Genomic DNA, 20,205 nt, shown 5'->3' on the forward strand with positions numbered 1-20,205 from the left:
TGATCATATAAAACCATACAATTTTTATATAATTTATAAGACAGCGTGAACACATCAAAACTATTTGCGTTATCCTGTGATGAAATGGGAAGTCCTGGGGATTTTTGAGTTCCTTGTCATGGAGGTATTTAAGCACTGGGAATGCTGTGGAGGAAATTTTATCTTCCTTTCCTTTTTGAATTCAGAGACTAAAATTTTAAAATACATTTTAGTTAATTGTCATCATCCTTGTGTATTTATATCAGACATATTAATAATGTCTAATGATCAAGTGGTGACAGGTTTTCAGCAAAGCAAAAAAATTGAAGTCACTAGTCGACAAAGTAGTGTACCTTTTTTAAAAAAAGGAACTGTGTTCTTTATTAATTTCAAGTAATGAAAACTGTTAATCTCTTCAGAAAAGAAGTAGAGATTCTTAAGTCTTGCATCTTTTACTTCCTTGCCCTCTTCTTGTTTTATAGCTGTGATGAAGGCTACATTGGAGCAAGGTGTGAGAGAGTTGACTTGTTTTACCTAAAAGGAGACAGAGGACAGATTCTGGTGATTTGTTTGATAGCAGTTATGGTAGTTTTTATTATTTTGGTCATCGGCGTCTGCACATGCTGTCAGTAAGTATTTTTAAACTTAATTTTAAGTAAATCTGAGAAATAGTATTGCTCATAGTTTTTCTTCTTTTCTTCCTTCCTACATTCTCTTTTGCTTTTTCTTTGATTCAAATAAATCTACTTTTTGAGCTTTGCCATTGTTGATATAGAAGTACTCATAATAAAACACATAATACATGATTTTTATCATTTACTGAATAAAATTGTTATAGTTTAAAATAAAATCTGTATAAATTTTCTAGTTAAAAAAGACAATCATTTAGTCTTAAAGCCTATATTTTATGTTTGTTAGTAGATTACATAAGACTTTTATTTTCTAAAACTGTACCATAACACAATAACATTGAAAGATAAAAACAAATTTTTTTTTTTGCTTTGCCACATTAAAATAATAAACTTTATGTGCAAACCACATTACTTTGTTTTTCCTTTTGCTTTCTATTATATATCAGAACTTTGAAAATCAGGAAACATCTTGTTTTTTCTCTGAGACAGAGCGGCTTTGCACAACTTTTATTTGTATTTATTTATTTATTTATTTATTTATTTTGTGACAGAGTCTCACTCTTTTGCCCAGGCTGGAGGGCAGTGGTGCGAACATAGCTCACTGCAGCCTCAAACTGCTGGGCTTAAGCGATCCTCACACCTCAGCTTCCTGAGTAGTAGGGAATACAAGTGTGTGCCACCACGCCAGGCTTTTTTTTTTTTTTTTTTTTTTTAAGAGACTGGCTCTCACTATGTTGTCCAGGCTCGTCTTGAACTCCTAGCCACAAGTGATCCTCCTGCCTCAGCCTCTTGAGTAGCAGGATTACAGGTGTGAGCCGTGGTACCTGGTTCTGGGACAATTCTTAATTAAATTAGTTTCTTTTTGTAAACTTTATTTTTTTTTTTTTATTATTTTTTTGCAGAACAGGACTACAACCAAGTATCCTACCAAAACAAGAAAAAAAGTATCTTATTAAAGTGGTATCTTTTTGTCTTAAGAAGCTTGCCCAGATTCCTAAACTCTTGGATCTACCCTTCACTGTGGACCATACATAAAGAGGGTGCTCTTTATGATTCCTTTCTTTGCAATGTGCTAGGGAAAAAAACACTACCGTAGAGGGAGTCTTTGATTATTTATTGTTTTATTTATTTATTTATTTATTTATTTATTTGGAGACAGAGTCTTGCTCTGTTGCCCAGGCTGGAGTGCAATGGCTTGCTCTTGGCTCACTGCAACCTCTGCCTCCTGGGTTCAAGTAGTTCTCCTACCTCAGCTTCCCGAGTAGCAATTACAGGTGTCCGCCACCACACCCAGCTAATTTATGTATTTTTAGTAGAGATGGGATTTCACCATGTACACCAGGCTGGTAACTCCTGACCTCAAGCTGATCTACCTACCTTGGCCTCCCAAAGTGCTGGGATTACAGGCATGAGCCACTGTCCCCAGCCAAAGTATTTAATTTTTGTCTCAGCTCCTCCATTATGTATCTTTGAGACTTTGGGCAAATTTCTCAACATCTTTGAACTTTTATTTTCTGTAAAACAAGAGTGTTAAACCAAATAATCTGTAAGATACTTTCTAACTATAAAATTGAAAGATATATTTTTATTTTACCTACTTAAGGTAGGAAGAAATACTATGCCAGGTTTGGGGCAGAGAATCAGTTGGGCAAAGCTGGGAAACAGCCTATTTTGTTATATCAACTTGGTGCTGTACTTTAGGAAAACAGGAATGCAGTCTGGAATATCTAACACATTTTTTAATGTATCTAGAAGCCTAGTTAATATATCCAAAGGCTACGTCACTCTTGTTTTCCTTATGCCTGTTTCCAATTTGTACTGTTTCTTGTACACCACATGTACACTATGTAATACTCATTAGTCTATTTTGTAAAATAACTTGGCCTGAAAAATTCTCTTCTGCTAACTAAACCATCAATACAAGTGACATATTCTTTCTGTTTTGATAACTATTTTCTACCCACACTGCTGCCTATTATACCTATCATCTGAACCTAGAGAAGGAGATGGGTTAAGAGAGAACCCTAAATATATATTTTTAAAAGAAACCTATGCATTTTTAACAGTCTGTAAATAAGATCATAGGATCTTTTGATGGATAATTTTGTGTTCACATGAACTACTAGGCCCATACTAATTTCTAACATGTATTTTCTAAGTCCTCTTCGGAAACGTCGTAAAAGAAAGAAGAAAGAAGAAGAAATGCAAACTCTGGGTAAAGATATAACTCCTATCAATGAAGATATTGAAGAGACAAATATTTCTTAATGTAAGTGAGATAAACTTGCTGATAGAAAACTATTCAGGTGACATTTAACTGGTGAAACTGGGCTTACTTGCATCTAATAAATCATTCACTAGAGTTTGCTTTTATTTAAAAACATCTAAAAATAAATTGTTTTTTTTTCATAGAATCTGAAACCAAATAAAATACTTTCTCGTATCTTTTTCTGCATGTTACCACAGAGATAGGCATTCTAATACTGCATGGTTGTGGGGATATTTATATAATTTTTCTTTCTAAGTTTTGGGCATAGGAAAGAGGTATTTTAATATAGACACCTCACATTGAAAGGAAATAACAATAGCAATAATAACTACATATATTGAGCATTTACCACAATGCCAAGCACTGTTATAAGCTCTTTAAATGTAACATCTGTAAGGATTGTGCAGGAATCACAAATATTCTCAGATGATCCAATAGAGAGATTTTAATGAAAGAACCATGGATCAAGGTTAAGGAAAAGTACATTGAGGCTCCCTGAGCTTGGGAATGGTTGGGAGCTGTTGCCCTTCCTATAGGAAGGGCCAAGGTAAATATTATCTTAGCATTCACAGGCATGTTGCAGGAGGGTCCCCTAGGCAGGAACTGTGGTTGTGGAGGGAATAGCCACTGTCAGATATAAACAAGGACAGAGGGAGGAAATAGGGAAAGAAGTATTCCAAAGTTTCTCTCCTTTTGCCTTCGGATCTTCAGCAGGTGCCTCCTACTAGTCAAACCCACCAGAAACCAGAGGGCAATGGAGCCCTGGTGATGGAATCTGAAGTGGTCAGTCTCCTGGAGACAGAGCAGGGCAGAGAAAGGCTCCAAGAAGGCACATGATGCATAACTAGCACAACAGAGCAGGATAGTTTGTAATAACATAAAATCCAACTCAAACTGGCATAAAGTGAAGGCAACGTATTGGCTCACATGAATGGCAGTCCAGAGGTAAGGTGGGCTTCACACTTGTCAAACCAGAGGCTCACACATAAGGAAACACATTATTTCTTTCTTTCTGCTCACTGTTCTGAGTTGGCTTTCATCCTTGGTCAGTTTCTTTTAGGTTATAAGGAAGGTCAGTAGCAATTAGACCTACAAGCTTCCTTGTTGACATCCAGTATGAGAGAGTAGTGTCTTTCCAGAGCTCAGTTGTACAAAGCATCACTCCCAGACAATCCTAGCAGCTTAATGGGGTTGGTAAATGCTTGATGAAAATTATATGTGCTCCTAACTTATTCCAAAAACAACATTACTGAATTGAAAACAAAATCACTGGCTCTGGATTTTTAAATTATTATTATTATTGCATAGTCCATTTTTTTAAAGTGACGTGTTGTTATTTTCTTCATTCTCAGAGGCTATGAAGTTACCTTCAGGCTGGTGGCAAGCTGCAAAATGCCTTGCTCATTTGAAAATGGACAGAATGTGTCTCAGGAAAACAGCTAGTAGACATGAATTTTAAATAATGTATTTACTTTTTATTTGAAACTTTAGTTTGTGTTATTTTTTTAATAATAAGAACGTTAATTATATGATTATTGTCTAGTAATTCGAAAAACAGCAACTGGTTACGTAGCAACAACAGAAGGGAAATTTCAATAAACTTTCATTTAAGTATTGTCACCAGGATTACTAGTCAAACAAAAAAGAAAAGTAGAAAGGAGGTTAGGTCTTAGGAATTGAATTAATAATAAAGCTACCATTTATCAAGCATTTACCATGTGCTAATAAGTTTGAAATATATTATTTCATTTAATCCTTTCAGCAATCCATGAGATAGATATTATAATCCTCGTTTCCTACATATGGAAACAGGGCCAAAGAACTCAAGTCAAATAATCTAATCCAGATTTAGACAGTTGGAGATTGTTGGAGACAGAATAGAAATCAAGGTTTATCTAAATCAAAATCTGTGCTTTTAACCATCATTTTTGTTCATCTGAATCGGTGCAACCTAACTCAATAACATAACCCAAGGTTTTATACTGCATTGTGTTTTGGTATGATTGTGAGATGTCAAGGCCATCTTCCTACAGGCATACAGACTGAGAAATCCTGGCCTAGATTGCTGTTACCATCATGCTTTCTATAGAATTGACTTTTATTACATTTCTTTGCTCCTTTATAAGTTCTCAATGACGTGACTACATTTTTACATTATTAAAGCAAACAGATTGGCCCCATAACTAAGGAAATGAATAGAGATGGAAAAGTAAATGCTTGGCATTCCTTAAGCCCTGGGTAAGTGTTTATGCTCAATAAAACATAAATAATGTTACTGAAAGAGGCTGTTTATACGGGAGTAATGGTCAGGGACAACACTGGAGAGACCAGGTAGGGACTGGTTGTGACCATATCCTCATTTGCGTTCTTCTTGATGACAGCATATATGATTGCCCTCAGGTAAATTTTGATGCAGTAAATTCATGACCATAACATCTATTACTTGAGACCATCTTGCCAAGTGCTCCTTTACTCCATGGTATATTTAATAAACACTGCTTTAAACCTGGAAAAGCACAATCTACATTTAGTCAATAGTTCGTGGAATATTTAACTTTTTACATTGATTAGGTGGTTCACTTACAAAAATCAATGGAAGATGCCCCCCAAATTGTGTGTGTCAGCCAAGCAGCTTCTTTTTTAGAATCTTTGCAAATTTTACTTTGCAATGTAGATTCCATAGTGAAGTGGAGAATTCAGACAAATGCTGAAATCATATATCACCTTCTAGCATCCGTGGTGTTTTGAGTGAAGCTGGAGATGTACTTATATGTAATACGGAAATAGCTTCCCTATCAGTAAGAGCTAAGTCAAGCAACTGATAATTTTCAAAATCTATTTTTTCTCCTGATTTAATGATCATACTTGAAACACAATTATATCCAACTGATCCATGTTGTATATGCTTTATTTTCAAAAGCTCATTCATGCCCTCTCTCTTATGTAGTCTTCTTTGATACAAAAGGAGCTTGGAATAAATATCCATTAGAGTTTTTAAAAACACAAAACAATGCTCTAAATGTTTCTTTTTTCCTGGACTGAGTTTGGCTGACCAATAAAATCTCTCAAGCCATTTTGTTTTGATCCTAAAATGTCAATGGTGGCTCTCAAAATTTGGTAGATCTGGTATCAAGAAAGAATTTCAAAGATTTTTATATCTTTTCAAAATGTGTTTTATAGTTGCTTTGCATACACTAAATAACTTTGTTATGTAAACTGTCAATATTATCATGTAATAAAATAAATTTATTTTTAAAACAAAGTAAACGTGGTTACTTGGGAATTTTTTATTTTACCATGAATTACTAATGAAAATAAATTTGAACACTATTGCTTTTAAACACCTTATGCTTTGTAAACCCTATCCATTAATGTTCTTGAAATAATCCATCCTGACCATGTGTTTTCTTTAGGAACTAAAACATTTGGGAGTGTGTTTGACATCTATGGGACTGTCTTCCCAATACCCTGGCCATATTTTTGAACTCCACCTCCAGCTGCATTTGATTGGTCTGAGGTGGGCACTTAATGAACTTGGGCCAATTAGAGTCATTCCCAGAGAAATTGGAAACTTGAACTGAAGTCAGTCTTCTTAAGGTTCTTGGGGTATAAAAATGTGCATTTTGAAGCTATTGGCAGTTACCTTTTGCTTCATGTGGAACAGAAGAACAAAGGAATCTGGTCAGCCTACAGGAAGTGAAGCTTTAAGCAAACGCTGAGTGAAAAACAGAGACAAGGCACAAATTTCCCGACAGAACGTGAGTCCTGGTTACAGGCATTCTAGAAGTTTAGCACAGTTGCTGTCTATGGGCGCCATGAGACATGTTAGTATCTTCATAATAAATTCTTCATTTGTCTTAAGCTAGTTCCGTTTGGGTTTCTGTAACCTGGAACCAAGATCCTGACCAACTCAGGTGCATCCTGAGATTGTGGACAATGGTTTCTTAAAGAGGAAATGACATCTTCTGTAAAACAAAATATCAAATTATTATTTTCAGATAGTTCCTTTTATCATATTAAATGAACATTTCCAGCAACAGCATTGTGTTTGCACCACACAGACATTCATGGGAGCGTGGAGAGGGAGCAGGGATTTCAGCAAGCATTGATTGGGCACCACTGTATTTCAGGTACTGTTTCACCCACTGTGACAAATGCTAAGGAGGAAAGACTCTTAGAAGTTTAGAGTTTCTAAGTAGGGGAAACAGCTACTCACTGAACATTTCAATGCAATTTGTTGCTCTGAGAGAAGCTCAAGGTATTAAGGAACAGAGAGGAATGTCACTTAGCCTTGCTTAGTAAGAATCAGGGAAAGCTCCTGTAGGAAATTACACCTGAACTGATGATTGGCTCTGAGAAATAAAGGCCTCAGTCCCAAATCTTTGGTAAGCTCAAATATTTCTTTTCTTTTTATTTTTCTTTTCTCTCTCTTTCTTTCTCTCTTTCTCTCTCTCTCTCTCTCTCTCTCTCTCTCTCTCTCTCTCTCTCTCGTCTGTCTTCCTTTCTTTTTCTTTCAAGACAGAGTCTGGCTGTCACCCATGCTGGAGTGCAGTGGCACCATCATAGCCTCAACCTCCCAGGCCCGAGCAATCCTTCCACTCAGCCTCCCGAGAAGCTGGGACCACACGCATGTACCACTATGCCTGGCTTTTTTTTTTTTTTTTCCTTGAGACGGGGTCTTCCTATGTTGCATAGGCTGGTCTTGAACTCCTGGGCTTATCAAATATTTCTTAAGTCTTTGTCAAATTCTACCAAGTTCCTCTGAAAGCACCAGAAGTGGAGGGACCAGGAGGTGGTGCTTCAAGGGAACAAGTGAAGAGAAAGAATCAAGGCTTCATCCCTTGTTCCAGGCTGTCCTGGGTATAGCAGGGTAGAGCATGTGGGCATGTGAGCTGTGAGAATAGATGTTTCTGGTCCCAATAATGCTATCTGATTAAGTGATTTCCTGACGTGGCAGGGAGAGATTTTTATAGTTTCCTACAGTTTGTCATTTAGGGCTTTCCCATTTTCCACTTTATTTTATTGCCCATGGTTTAAGCAAGTCACATTGAGAGTGGAGTAAAATGTTCCAGGTAACCTTATTTAGATAAGATCTTGTTTGTGCAATATTTTGTAAATGAAGTCCAGAACATATTTCAAAGCCCATGGCTTTAAGACCCAGCTATAGCTTTAACGAAATCTTCATTTGAGTATATTGTGGATGTACTTCGTTATGCCTAAACATATTGGGGCACTGCTATCGTTAATTAATTCACACAAAAATAATTATTAGGTTTCTACTAAATGCCAAGTACCTCAGGGGGTATACCACTTGCATAAAACAATTTAAAAAACCCTCTGACCTCATGAAGCTTATCTTCTAGTGGATTTAATCTTTCATAGCATGGAATTTAAACAAAACTTATGCAAGAAGTTATCTTATACTGAGGACATTGACTCTAGACTTTAACTTAAACAAGTGTCTTAGAGCATAAAACTCAAGATGAACTCATGAAAGATCTCAGTACATCATAGGTTTGACAGGTTTTCCTTGACTGAATAATTTTCATATTTTAATAATGATTATGTAGAACAAAAAAAGTATAACTATGTTTTTGCTGTCAAATGTTTATTTTTGCTATGCTTGATTAATATTGGTGCTACATTTGGGCATCTGCTCTTCTGCAAAAGATCTTCTATGCTTCAAAGCATTTTTCTACAAAGGAACCTGTTCCCATGTGATCATCTTTGTTAACTAAATGTTAATGCCAGAACATAATGTGCAAACAGTGTACTCTTGCCTGTTTGCTAATGTTGTCGGAGCCTAGGAATGTGTATCTTATTGGAACTTCTATAAGCTCCTATATAAGCTTCTGTATATCTAATTGGAACTTCTATAAGCTCCTTATTCTTCCCCAGGATGTGTCAGCTATTAGTGTTTGAAGTAGTCTGAAATTTTATATGAGGAAACTGTATAAACTGTACAACTACAGAAACTGAGAAACTGTACTAGTGGTTATTTTCAAGAGCCGAATTATTGTTTTTGGAAATTTCAAAATGTGGACTTCAAGGTAGGTTTAATCAAAAATTATAGTCAGTAATTGTACTCAAATAGAAGTGTTAACAAAACATGTTTTTAAAGAACTTTCCTTTTATATTTTATTATTTTTATTTAAGTTTAAATTACAAGAAAAAATATGCAACAGAGATACTCAAGGTTTGTTTTCTTTATTTTTTCTCACAAATTTATTAAAAACATGTCAAACGAAATTCTTCACAAACACAGAACTCTTTAGTGTTGCTTTCTCTAGCAAGTATAATTATTCTTCCAAGATATATGCAGAATAATAAAATATTCTGAAACTCTGTGAACCAAGCTAAATAATGATGTACAGTATTTTGGGCTTTAGTAACAAGTGACAGAAAAACTTGTATCTCTGACTTGTTCTCTAATACCGTTTTTGAAATGCTACAGTATGTAAATTAATTAAAATAAACTTGTTGATAGCACATTCTTTTTTAACACCCTAAGAACATTTCGTTTACTCAATGAACCAGAGCTAGCAATTCTAAAAAATCATTTACACAGTGTTTTGTGCTTGGTTGACTGCTGTTTTTTTTTTGTCTGTTTTACTTTTAAAGATAATCTGGTCTCAGGTATTGTATCACCATCCCTCTGCCTCCTAACTTTAACTGGACTTCAAAATATCTGAGCTCTTAGCTCAGCCAGTGCTCCTGATAATTCTGTAACTGCAATAGGGATAGGAGAAATTTGCTACTGAACTATCATAATACAAAAGTTATGAACATAGGATCTTTATTCAGACAGATGTGGGCTTCAATTCTAGGTCTGCCATTTACTGTGAGACCCTGGGCAAGTTATTTAACCTTACTAATGTTTTTGTCAGCAAAGTCAAAATAAATAATAAATAAGGTGGGTTGAGAAACTTAAATGAGATAATGTCAGTAAAATGCTCAGCTCAGCACCTGGAATATTTTAAATATTCTCTAGATATGGACTCACTGATGTTAATTATTATTACTGAGATTAATAATAATCAGAGTGATAGTGATGATGATGATAATGATATTCTCTAATTACTCCTGTGGAAAACAAGAAATTATTTTCTGAAGTTGAGTCACTGCACTGATACATTGCAAAGTTTCTGTAGTTTTAAGAAATCACCATCCCTGTGGAAAAGAATGTCTTTCTATTCCTATTAGAACAAGTTATGTTTAGGTGAAGAATTCCAGCTCAGTGACTAGTCCTATGAAATTGCTTCATTTTTCTCTCTACATTCTTCCTTTCTTGCTTCCCAACTCCTTCCTTAAAAGCACCCAATGAGAAAAAATAAGGAATAATCACTCTAAGGCTATTGAAAATAACTGAAAGCCCAATAATTTTCAAAATTATGCTGAGACAGAGATATGATAGATATTTTTGAAGGTGGAGTTATACTCTGTACTACTTGTATGTTCAACATTAAGGGAGATTTTAAAAATAACTTGGGCAGGGACTGGGAATAACCTCTGCTATTTGTTACTCACAACTGACCTACACAGTAAGTATTACGATACCATCTTCTGGGTGATAAACCTTATGCTCAGGAAGCGTAAGTACCCTGCCAAGGATCATACTACTTGTAAATCATGCTCATCTGCCTCTTAACTTTGGAATCTCCATCTTGAGATGAAAGTACACTGAAATTATCTATCTTCTAGATGGAAAGAAAAAGAAACTTATTGTTCTGGACCCTGCCAATCAGCTAAATAAATGATTACTGAAACTATGTATTTGACAAATCTTTAAAACATTTTAAATATTGAAAAACTGTACAAGAACAGAAGAATCTGAGAATTTTGTATCGGTCAGATGATTGTTTTTGTATGTAAAGAATTAAACCTTTCAATCAGATTTAGCAGGCTTAACAAATATGAGAAAAGAACATTCAGTACAGCATAGAGATTGAACAGTAGAGTTTGCACCCTCGCCAAGGGACGTCTTACTGAAGAGTAACACAACTTGATGGGATCAAAATATTTTTCTCAATCAACACATGATATGAAGAAGCTGACCTCTAGGAAAGTATCTGGATGTTCCTAAAGCTTTTGCAAATAGTAAAGTTTTATACAAATAGATGTAACTTTAAAAGTTTTATACAAATAGATGTAATTTTAAATATATGTTTCTTGATAATCAAAATTCACCCCATAGTGCTTGAGTCTCTTGAATTCAATGTCACTTCATTAATTTAGACCCCTCAGTCTGTAAGTTGTCACCACTAAGGCACTAACTAGGTAGGTGTTTACCTTCATGATAATTAAGATGTAGTAATCTTTAAAAACTCACGGGGGAGACATTATTGTTATAAACGTTTCCAATACATTGAAAGTTATACTTCAGCAGCAGCAGAGTCTTTTCAATTTTGGTGTGGTAATAAAATCACCTTACATGACATCTGTAACATGTTTAAAATCCAACTCATTATTTTTGTAAACTACCTTCAGGTTCTAATTTAATTATTTAAATATGACTGAACACTGGCAATGGGCACATACACAAAGGTGTTCTAAGTGCAGGGGGAGAGTTAAAGGAGATTAAGAGACAGTGCATTTTTTTTTTTTCCAAGTGGGAGAAAGACATATACACAAATAGCTATAATAAAAGGCCAAATGGTTCATTCATTCATCCAGTGAATATTTAGCATCTATTGTATGCATTGTGCAAAGTGCTAAAGGGAAAAAGATAAACGAGGCTTAGTTCATTCTGCCAAGTACTTTGTTCTCCATTAACGATGACAGTTTTATGTGAACAAAGAATACTTGCTAGTATAGATTAGAGACTGAAGGGATTAGAGAACACTTCTCTGAAGAGGTGGTATATACCTAGACCTGAAAGAATAAATGGAATGTGATAGGCAAGTATAAGTGAGGAGACGTTCAAGTCTGGGTCAGTGTGGATAAAGAACAGAGGAATGTTCAATTAATTGAGAAGTGGCGAATACTGCTGGTATAAATCAGGTGCCTAAGACAGCCCAAGAAATGTCCTGATGCAATGTTCATACAGATAATGATGAATGTAACAAGTGCTCATTTTGTTATCCAAATGAGTGTCTGTTTCCACATACAGTGAATTTTGCCTATTGAACAAAATATTCTTTGGGACTTCTATGGACAGAGTAGGTGTGTATCATCAATTTCACAACATATGGAGCATACCGTGAATCATAGGCCTTATGTAAATTGATACTCAAGAATACAATTAGCTGTCAACAGTGTCACGCCAAGCCATATTGGAGCCTGAAGCAAAAAGGAAAAAATATGTTCCTCTTAAATATACACATCAAAATATTCTCCTATATTTTGAACCAACTAAAAAATGTTAGTAAGCATTCTATAATCAGAAAATATGACTATGCATAAAGCCTTTCATTGTCCACCCTGTTCGCATACTTTTGTCAACCCTCATAAACCTTGGTATCTCACAAGCTTCTGGGGACCTGATAGCCACAGGCCAGGGAACTGCAGGCTGATTTTAAGCCCCTGAGATTCACAGGGGCATATGCTTAAAATGAGGCTGTCTGGCATCTGATATGTTCGCATTTCATAATAATGCAAGATTGTAAAATAAATAACTATTGCCTGCCTTTATCTACAAGTTTGATATTTTGTTCACTGTGAATTTTTTAAAATAATTTAGATTTTGTAGAAGATATCACATTGCATATTGTTTACTTTGATTCCTGAGTTTTTTTAAACCCTGAAATTTTGGGCCAGAGCAAGTGGGTACCTCACTCTTCATACTCTGATTCCAGCCCCGGTTGTTGACAAAAAGCAGCACGGGAGAGTAAAACTAGCAAGCTGTATATGCAGTTTTCCATAAACAAACAACGACAAACAAAATATCCATTAAAATCTAAAAAAATTAACGTTTCAATGATTCCCACACTCTAGAGATTTGGATTGGATTTTAGCGTAAACTCTAGTCCTTACTAGTGATATGAGTTCTAGTAAATAACATAAATTTACCCAGCCTCTGTTCCTTAATCTGTAACTTGATATAATATCCTCCCATGGGTTGGTTGCCAGGGTTTTTATGAGCTTCATGGGCGTGTGACCTGTGCAGCCCACAGCTCTGTATAGGGATGACACTGTAATTGAAATTCTCAATAATTTTTGAACAAGATTCCTAGAATTTTCATCTAGTACTGGATCCCCCAAATTATGTAGCGGGCCTGGCCATGGCAGAGTGCCTGAGATACACTGTGCACTCAGGAAACCCTAGTGGGACCAGCTGTATTGTGGTTGATTTGTGGACACATGTTTATGAATATTTTCCCTGTTCTCAGCACATGAGAACCTGGAGTTTAAAGAAATCATTGCATTAGTTATGGTCCTTGCCTTCTGTACAGGGAAACCACAATGGAATGGAAGGAGAAAATGGAGACACTGGTGAGCACCCTCTCCCTTCCCTGTTTCCTGGGTTCTTTCCTAATCAAAGCTCAAATTCCTTAGGTTCTTCTGGTGTCTCACAGGCTCAGTGGCTTTAGCCATACCTGTGTCAGGATGCCTATGTGTTTTCACAGGAAGAGATGGCTTTGTCTTGGGGTCTGCTGGTTTTTTCCCTACCCACTCCCTAGGCAAACACGGAGGCCTTCGACTATACCCCTATTAAGTATCTGATCAAGCAAATCTTGCCATTAGAGGGATTTCTTCTCTTTATTAGTGAATTTTTAAGTCTATTTTTTGAAAACAAGTACCTTGGCATTATTATGTTAGGTAAGCATTCCGGCCTCCCATCCCCCTCCTCTTGAGTTATATTATAGATCATTTTATATTTAATAAAGGCCACCTTAGGAAAGCGAAAGTCAAGTCTTGATTGCATTCCACTACACGGCTTTAGACAAAGTCCATCCCAGGAGGAAAGAGGAGATGGATCTTGTCTATTGTCTCAATCTATAAAACAGATGAGAAATTAATAGGTGAGAGAGTAGGGTGAAGACTTCCATTTGTAGAGAACAGCCATTACAAACAAGAACACATGGGTTTGTAAATGTATGGCACATTTGAAATGTGCTACATGGAATAGTGCTGCCAGATAAAAGAAAGACATCCAGTTAAATTTGAATTTCAGATAAAAAAAATTGCAGTGTAAGTATGTTCCAAATATTGCTGCTTATCTGGGCATCCTATATTTTTATTTGCTAAATCTGACAATCTCACGTGGAATAGTGGATTATGGGATGCAAAGGGGCATATGCTTAAAATGAGGCTGTCTGGCACCTGATATGTCATGGCAAGTTTTCTTGCACTTTACTGAATGGGAAAGACAAGGTTTTGAGCAGGCTAGTGACGTGATAAGATGCCTGGTTTAGGAAAAATAATTCTGCAGGCATTATAAAGGGTAAAATGAAAAGCTGAGAGATGCAAGGCAGGGGAAATTATAGGAGCTGGAATTGAGAGGTAGAAATGGAAAGGCTGTAATATGCTCAAGATGTTTTGGTCAGAGAATCAACATGATTTTGTGATATGTTGAATTTGGAGATGTGAGGAAGGCAAGACTCCTTGAGAAGCCTGTTAGCTCCACACTGGTGACCAGCAAGTTCTTGGTGTGATTATCTGAGATATGGATTACAGGAGGAGGAACTGACTGGGAGTGGGCGCTTGGGTGCCATAGTAAAGAAAATGACTTTGGTTTTAAAAAAATAGATTTGAGTACACTGGGGACATCTCTGTAGAGACATCCAACAAGCAATTGGCAATGTAGCCCCGACGTTCTTGAAAAAGTCTTGATAAAGAAAAAAAAAACTATCTTGGGCAGGGAAAGATCTAATAAAGAAATCACAACTTCAAGAAGAATTACCTGAGAATAGTGGAGATGGACTAATGGGACCAGATACTGAGGTCATGAGGAGAAGCTGAGAGGATTTGCAGTGTCTGGATGTGCAGAGTAATGTGAATGTGAAAATGGTGAGATAGGGGGTAATACCTAGATATACACCAAAAGAAAAAAAGCATCAGGATTTGACATTAGGTATGGTTGGAAATAAAGCAGAAAAGAAGGAGATATAGGTGCCCTCGAAGCTGTGGGCAACGGAAACTGGGACATAGAAAAGCCGCACTCATGACAGCAAGAACAAAGTAAGATGGAGCTGACTTTACACTGAGCATCCACTGAGTTTCAGCTTGCCTATGAAATGTCAAAGTTAAGATATCTTGCTAGTATAAATTATACATTTGGGTTGAAAATATAGACTTTGAAAAGGAGTGTAACTATGTTGAGTAAATGGTGTTTTGAAGGTGTGAATATACAATAGGAACCTTAACCATCAGAGGTGCTGTGTGAATGCCTGAAAAAAATGCCAATTTTTGTGTATGTTTTGATGTAAAAAAATGCAGCTCACATTCTAAATTGGTTGTGCAGGAAAAAGAAGTTCAATAAATTAATTTAGTCCATTACTAATCAGTTTTTCTCTCCTGAATGCTCATCTGCTAGTAGGGGGAAAATGAAACCAATTAAATGTCCAATCTGGTTTAAATTTAGCCTATTTGAGAAATATGAAAAGTCCCTGTCAGCAATTTCCTAACTTGCCAGGAATCCAAAGCATGGGCTCTCAGAGAATCTGCATCTCCTATTTCTTTCACTACCGTGGTACGGAGGGGATGAGGAAAGGGCCTCGTGTGGGTCTTCGGATTGTTATGGCAGGTATCCATTGTTATTCAAGGACATGGTCCTTGGCCCACCTGACTGCTGTGCAGTTCTGTCGGCCTTGAATGCTGAACTCTGAGGTAAAGATATGATTCTAGGGAGCAGTGCATCCTGCCCTTGCTGACTTGACTTCTCTCATATCTCACTGGCTCTCAGATCATCCTTCATCCAGCCTCTGTCTATCACAGCCTCTGTGGTGTTTGCTCACTTTGCCATTTGGCCTTTTGTGGCAGGGCTGGCCACATGGCAGGGTGTTTAGCTCTCAACCTAACATCCATACCACATAAGAACTGAGGCATGCAGGGTAACTATGCTTCCTTGTTGGCAATAGCTGACTGTTGTGACCAAGGGAGACTGGCACAGGGCTGTACGCTCAGTGAGGCAAAAGAAGAAGATGAAAATGTGGAATTAACTCCCTTCCCTGCCTCTTTCCAATACAGGCTCATGTGAATTTTTCTGTGAATTGAAAGTCTGTAGGTTTATCAGAATCTCGAAGTGATCACTTTCTCGAAGTGATCAGTTCTCAAAGTGATCAGTTATGCATTCAAGTGTTAAGGACCTCCATAGAGATAGAGGCAGAAAAGTGCAGGTAAACCTGGAAGGAAGAAAGAGGGGATGAAAGAGAAGGAAAGGCTGGAGTTGGGAATAGAACAAACAAAGTTCAATGTAAGGACAATCAAAGCAAAAAAGGAAGGAAATGAGCAGGACAAGGTGATCTGTGGTAGCACATGACACTGAAAAAAAGTTGGAGGTTTATACCAGTCAGAAGCAATGATCAGTTCTGTAGAAAATATGAAAATATTCAGTTTTCCGTCAGTCTGCAGATGGTCCCACTTGGGGTAAAGTGTGAAAGAGTCAGTTCTCAATAGGTGCCTTAAAGTGTATGAACAAGTACATGCTTACTAGACTGATATAACTTAGAGAACTCCTCCGGGAGGAGGAGAAGGATTTAGGAGTGATAGCAGCCATAGTGGGACGAAGTGGTGAAAATGATGTAAGATTTGCGTATACTAACATGTTTTGTAAGTGCTTGGCTGCAAAGCCTGTGTAGGGATAGCTGACCAGTCAAGGGAACTGGGTATGTAATTTTGGACAGCCTTGTTGTTATAGACATCTTTGATGGCCAAACGAGAACCTCTCTGCATAATCATGTCAAACAGTATGATAGATAATGGTCCTCGTAGAGTTTAGAAAAGAAGACATTGGGTAGCAAGAATTGGTCAGTGTTTTTTCAGCACTGTCTATGTATCAGGCTTCTGACCTCTTCTGATGAGATTCTACCTGGTTGATCTGCGTTATTTGCTATACACATAAATTTATCACATTCTGTTCTGCATTTCCCTGGGCACTGCAGGGCAGAAACCTGGAACCCTATTTTTCAGAATCCTTTTCCTTATATAGTTCTAGATTAGAATCTTCTAATCTGCACAGTATTTGGAAGGTGGAAGAGAAGGTGCCATTCTGCAGCTGCAGTTGTAAGCTGATGTCTGAACAGATGGCAGCCGTATGGTTTGCAGTGGTTCCCAGGTGTGTGCCTGAGAATCACATGCTTCTAGCTGTAGCTTTCCTGACCTTTGATTCCCTAGCTTTTCCAAAGGCTGCATAAGCCTCTAATGCCCTGCAGTACAACTCTTCTACGTGGAGACCTAAGGAGATTCTGTTTCCCTGATGGAATCCAGAGTGAAGCATTGGAGCAGTGTCGACCCTCAAAAATATTGACTTCCTTTTGCTTTAATAATCAGCAGTTAATAATTATTACTAATAATCTAATTATTATTATATTGTGGACACACTGATGCCAAGAAAGGCATATGCTAGTATCTTGGTTTGAATTCACCTAAAAGAAGGTTTTGAGATGAGTACTTGGAAGAAACTGTTTATTTAGGAACTAGTTCCATGATACACATGATGACATGAGGCAGGAATGGGGAAAATGAAGTGGAGAAGCCACTGAGGGTATGTTAATGAGATAATTACTTCTGTGGACAGCTGAGTTTAATCCCACTTGAGTCTACCTGAGGAACCGTTGAGATTGCCCCTAAGAAATATTGCAATAAGGCTGGTGTCAAGATGGAGTATTTATTCCCATACACCTGTTCCTCCATGGCTGAGGGTTACCTTTGGGGGTGACATTCAATCCCCTGCACCTACAGGGTCTCCTGCTCACAGGTAAAGAAATGCCCCTCTGTGTTGGAAAAGGCCCTCAGGCAGAGAGGTAGAGAAATGTGAGGTGGGGAAGGGGAGTTTCTGGGTTAGTGGCACTGACGTCCAGGCCCCTGTTGTACCATCGGCATATGGCTTCCCTATAGGTCAGCTTGCCTCTTCTACTTCTGTGCAGTGGCAGAAGAGGAAGTCAGAGTGCAGAAGGATGAGGGGGTGGAGAGAGGAGTGAGTGCAGACAAAACGCCCTAGGAGTGTGAAGGCAAGCACTGAAAATAGCAAGAATTTAGCTTAGGGGCCTCAGGCGAGCGCCACACACACTTGTGTTTATTCCCTTCCATCTTCTCTCTCTTTTTCTCTCTCCTCCTCATCTTCTTCAAAATAATTTATGTTTCAGATAATGCATACAACAGAGCTTTAACTCAGTCACTTTTAAAGACTTTAGCCTAAGATTTCCCATAACATTAAACAAGATTCCTTCTTCTAAATGGCCTCTCTCTGGACTGCTTCTTCCCCGCATCCCCACCAGGCTGAGGGAAAGCAATCACTTGCCTTCAGCAAATACACATAAAACTGCTCAGAAAATATAGGTTGCCTTGGAAACCAAACCAAAAGAGAAGAGAAAGATAAGCACGAATATTAAGGATTTTTTAGGCCTTAATGACTTATTTTTCCCAAATTCGAATTTTCTTGGCCTATGAAAAAGTGAACCACAGTCCCCTTTCAGGCATATACCAGGTGAATCCTAAAGTCACTCCTAACCTCAGGTTTCTACACATTTTAATGCTTTCTCACCAGCCCTTCTATCTCTTTTTCTCCCTTCCATGAGATTATAACAGAGCCATTGTAAATAACCCCTGGTGGCACCTGAATTGATAGGAGTGCTGTGGTGGACAGCACAAGAGTTTGGAGTTAGACAGACTTGGGTCTGACTCAGCTCTGCTGTGATATTTTTCTGTCAGCATTTGACACTGGCAACTTATTACACGGGGGCATCTTATTTATTTATTTATTTAATTATTATTATTTTTTTTTTGAGATGGAGTCTCGCTCTGTCACCCAGGCTGGAGTGCAATGGCGTGATCTCGGCTCACTGCAACGTCCGCCTCCTGGGTTCAAGAGATTCTCCTGCCTCAGCCTCCCAAGTAGCTGGGATTACAGGTGCCTGTCACCACTCCCGGCTACTTTTTGTATTTTTAGTAGAGACTATGTTGGCCAGGCTTGTCTCGAACTCTTGACCTTAGGTGATCTGCCTGCATCGGCCTCCCAAAGTGCTGGGATTACAGGTGTGAGCCACCACATATAGCTGGGGCATCTTGACTATTTATTTTATAAGTTAAAAAGCTCTAATATTGCCTTGCAAAATGAAGAGGGCTTCGAGGTCCAAGGCATTTCTTTTTTTGTCTTTTCATCTTACTGTTTATATTCAAATCTGAGACTTATTTCTTGTTATAAGCATGATTTTCTTAGTGCTGTAAAGTATTGTAATACAAAAAATTCAGTTACACAAAATACACATACACATAAAACCCCTTTTATTTCCCCATTTATTTCTCCATAGCTCAGGACTATCTCAGAAAGTTAGTCTTTACTGATTTGAAAAAGAACAAGGGACACTATTGCCATTGGCAATATTATTATGTCAATTATCCAAAGGTCCTTTCTTGAAGTTCCAAGATGACATTTTTTACCGAAGCTTGGGGAGGCTGCATGGAGAGAGCTTCAAATCAGAAAATGTGTGTTTGAGTTTCAAATCATGCAATTTGTCAGCTAAGTAAACTTGAGCAGGTACTTACACTTTTTGAGTCTCAATTTTCTTAAAAGTCATAGAATGATTTCCTTTTTTTTTTTTTTTTTTTTGGAGACGGAATCTCACTCTGTTGCCCAGGCTGGAGTGCAGTGGCACGATCTCTGCTCACTGCAAGCTCTGCCTCCTGGGTTCACGCCATTCTCCTGCCTTAGCCTCCCAAGTAGCTGGGACTACAGGCCCCCACCACCACACCCGGCTAACTTTTTGTATTTTTAGTAGAGACGGGGTTTCACCATGTTAGCCAGGGTGGTCTCGATCTCCTGACCTCGTGATCCACCCACTTCAGCCTCCCAAAGTGCTAGGATTACAGGCGTGAGCCACTGCTCCCCATCCATAGAATGATTTCTAAATGCCTAATCAAACTGTTGTGAAATTTCTTTATTCCTAATAACAGCTAACATTCATGGAGCATCTACTATGTGCCAAGAACTGTTTTAATGCTTCCCATGGGAACTCATGCAAGCCTCCCAGCAATCCTATGATAGTTGAAGTACTTAAGGTTACCCTGATGTTATCTCGAGGAAGCTAAAGGACCTGGGTGGATGCCTTGCCCAGGATCACACAGCTAGTTAAGTGGCAAATGCAGAATTCAAATTCAGGAAGCCCAGCTCCAAATTGTTACCACCAACAGAAAATACTTATTAAGTGCTTACCAGGTACTATGTTA

The 20,205-nt window shown here is 37.7% G+C and overlaps 1 protein-coding gene across 2 annotated transcripts in view; it reads left to right on the plus strand.

The window, feature by feature from the left end:
* BTC (betacellulin) overlaps positions 1–6,142 on the plus strand; it is a 50,555-nt gene extending 44,413 nt beyond the window's left edge. For both annotated transcript variants that reach the window (XM_005555059.5, XM_045392488.3), the window contains 3 exons: positions 462–608; positions 2,771–2,880; positions 4,233–6,142. In XM_005555059.5, the coding sequence (XP_005555116.3) occupies positions 462–608; positions 2,771–2,879 (256 nt within the window). In that variant the 3' untranslated portion in view covers position 2,880; positions 4,233–6,142. The remainder of the gene's footprint in view (positions 1–461; positions 609–2,770; positions 2,881–4,232) is intronic.
* Positions 6,143–20,205: the final 14,063 nt, after the last annotated feature.

Source organism: Macaca fascicularis, chromosome 5 (genome assembly GCF_037993035.2).
Source record: "Macaca fascicularis isolate 582-1 chromosome 5, T2T-MFA8v1.1".
Taxonomy (NCBI): Eukaryota; Metazoa; Chordata; class Mammalia; order Primates; family Cercopithecidae; genus Macaca; species Macaca fascicularis.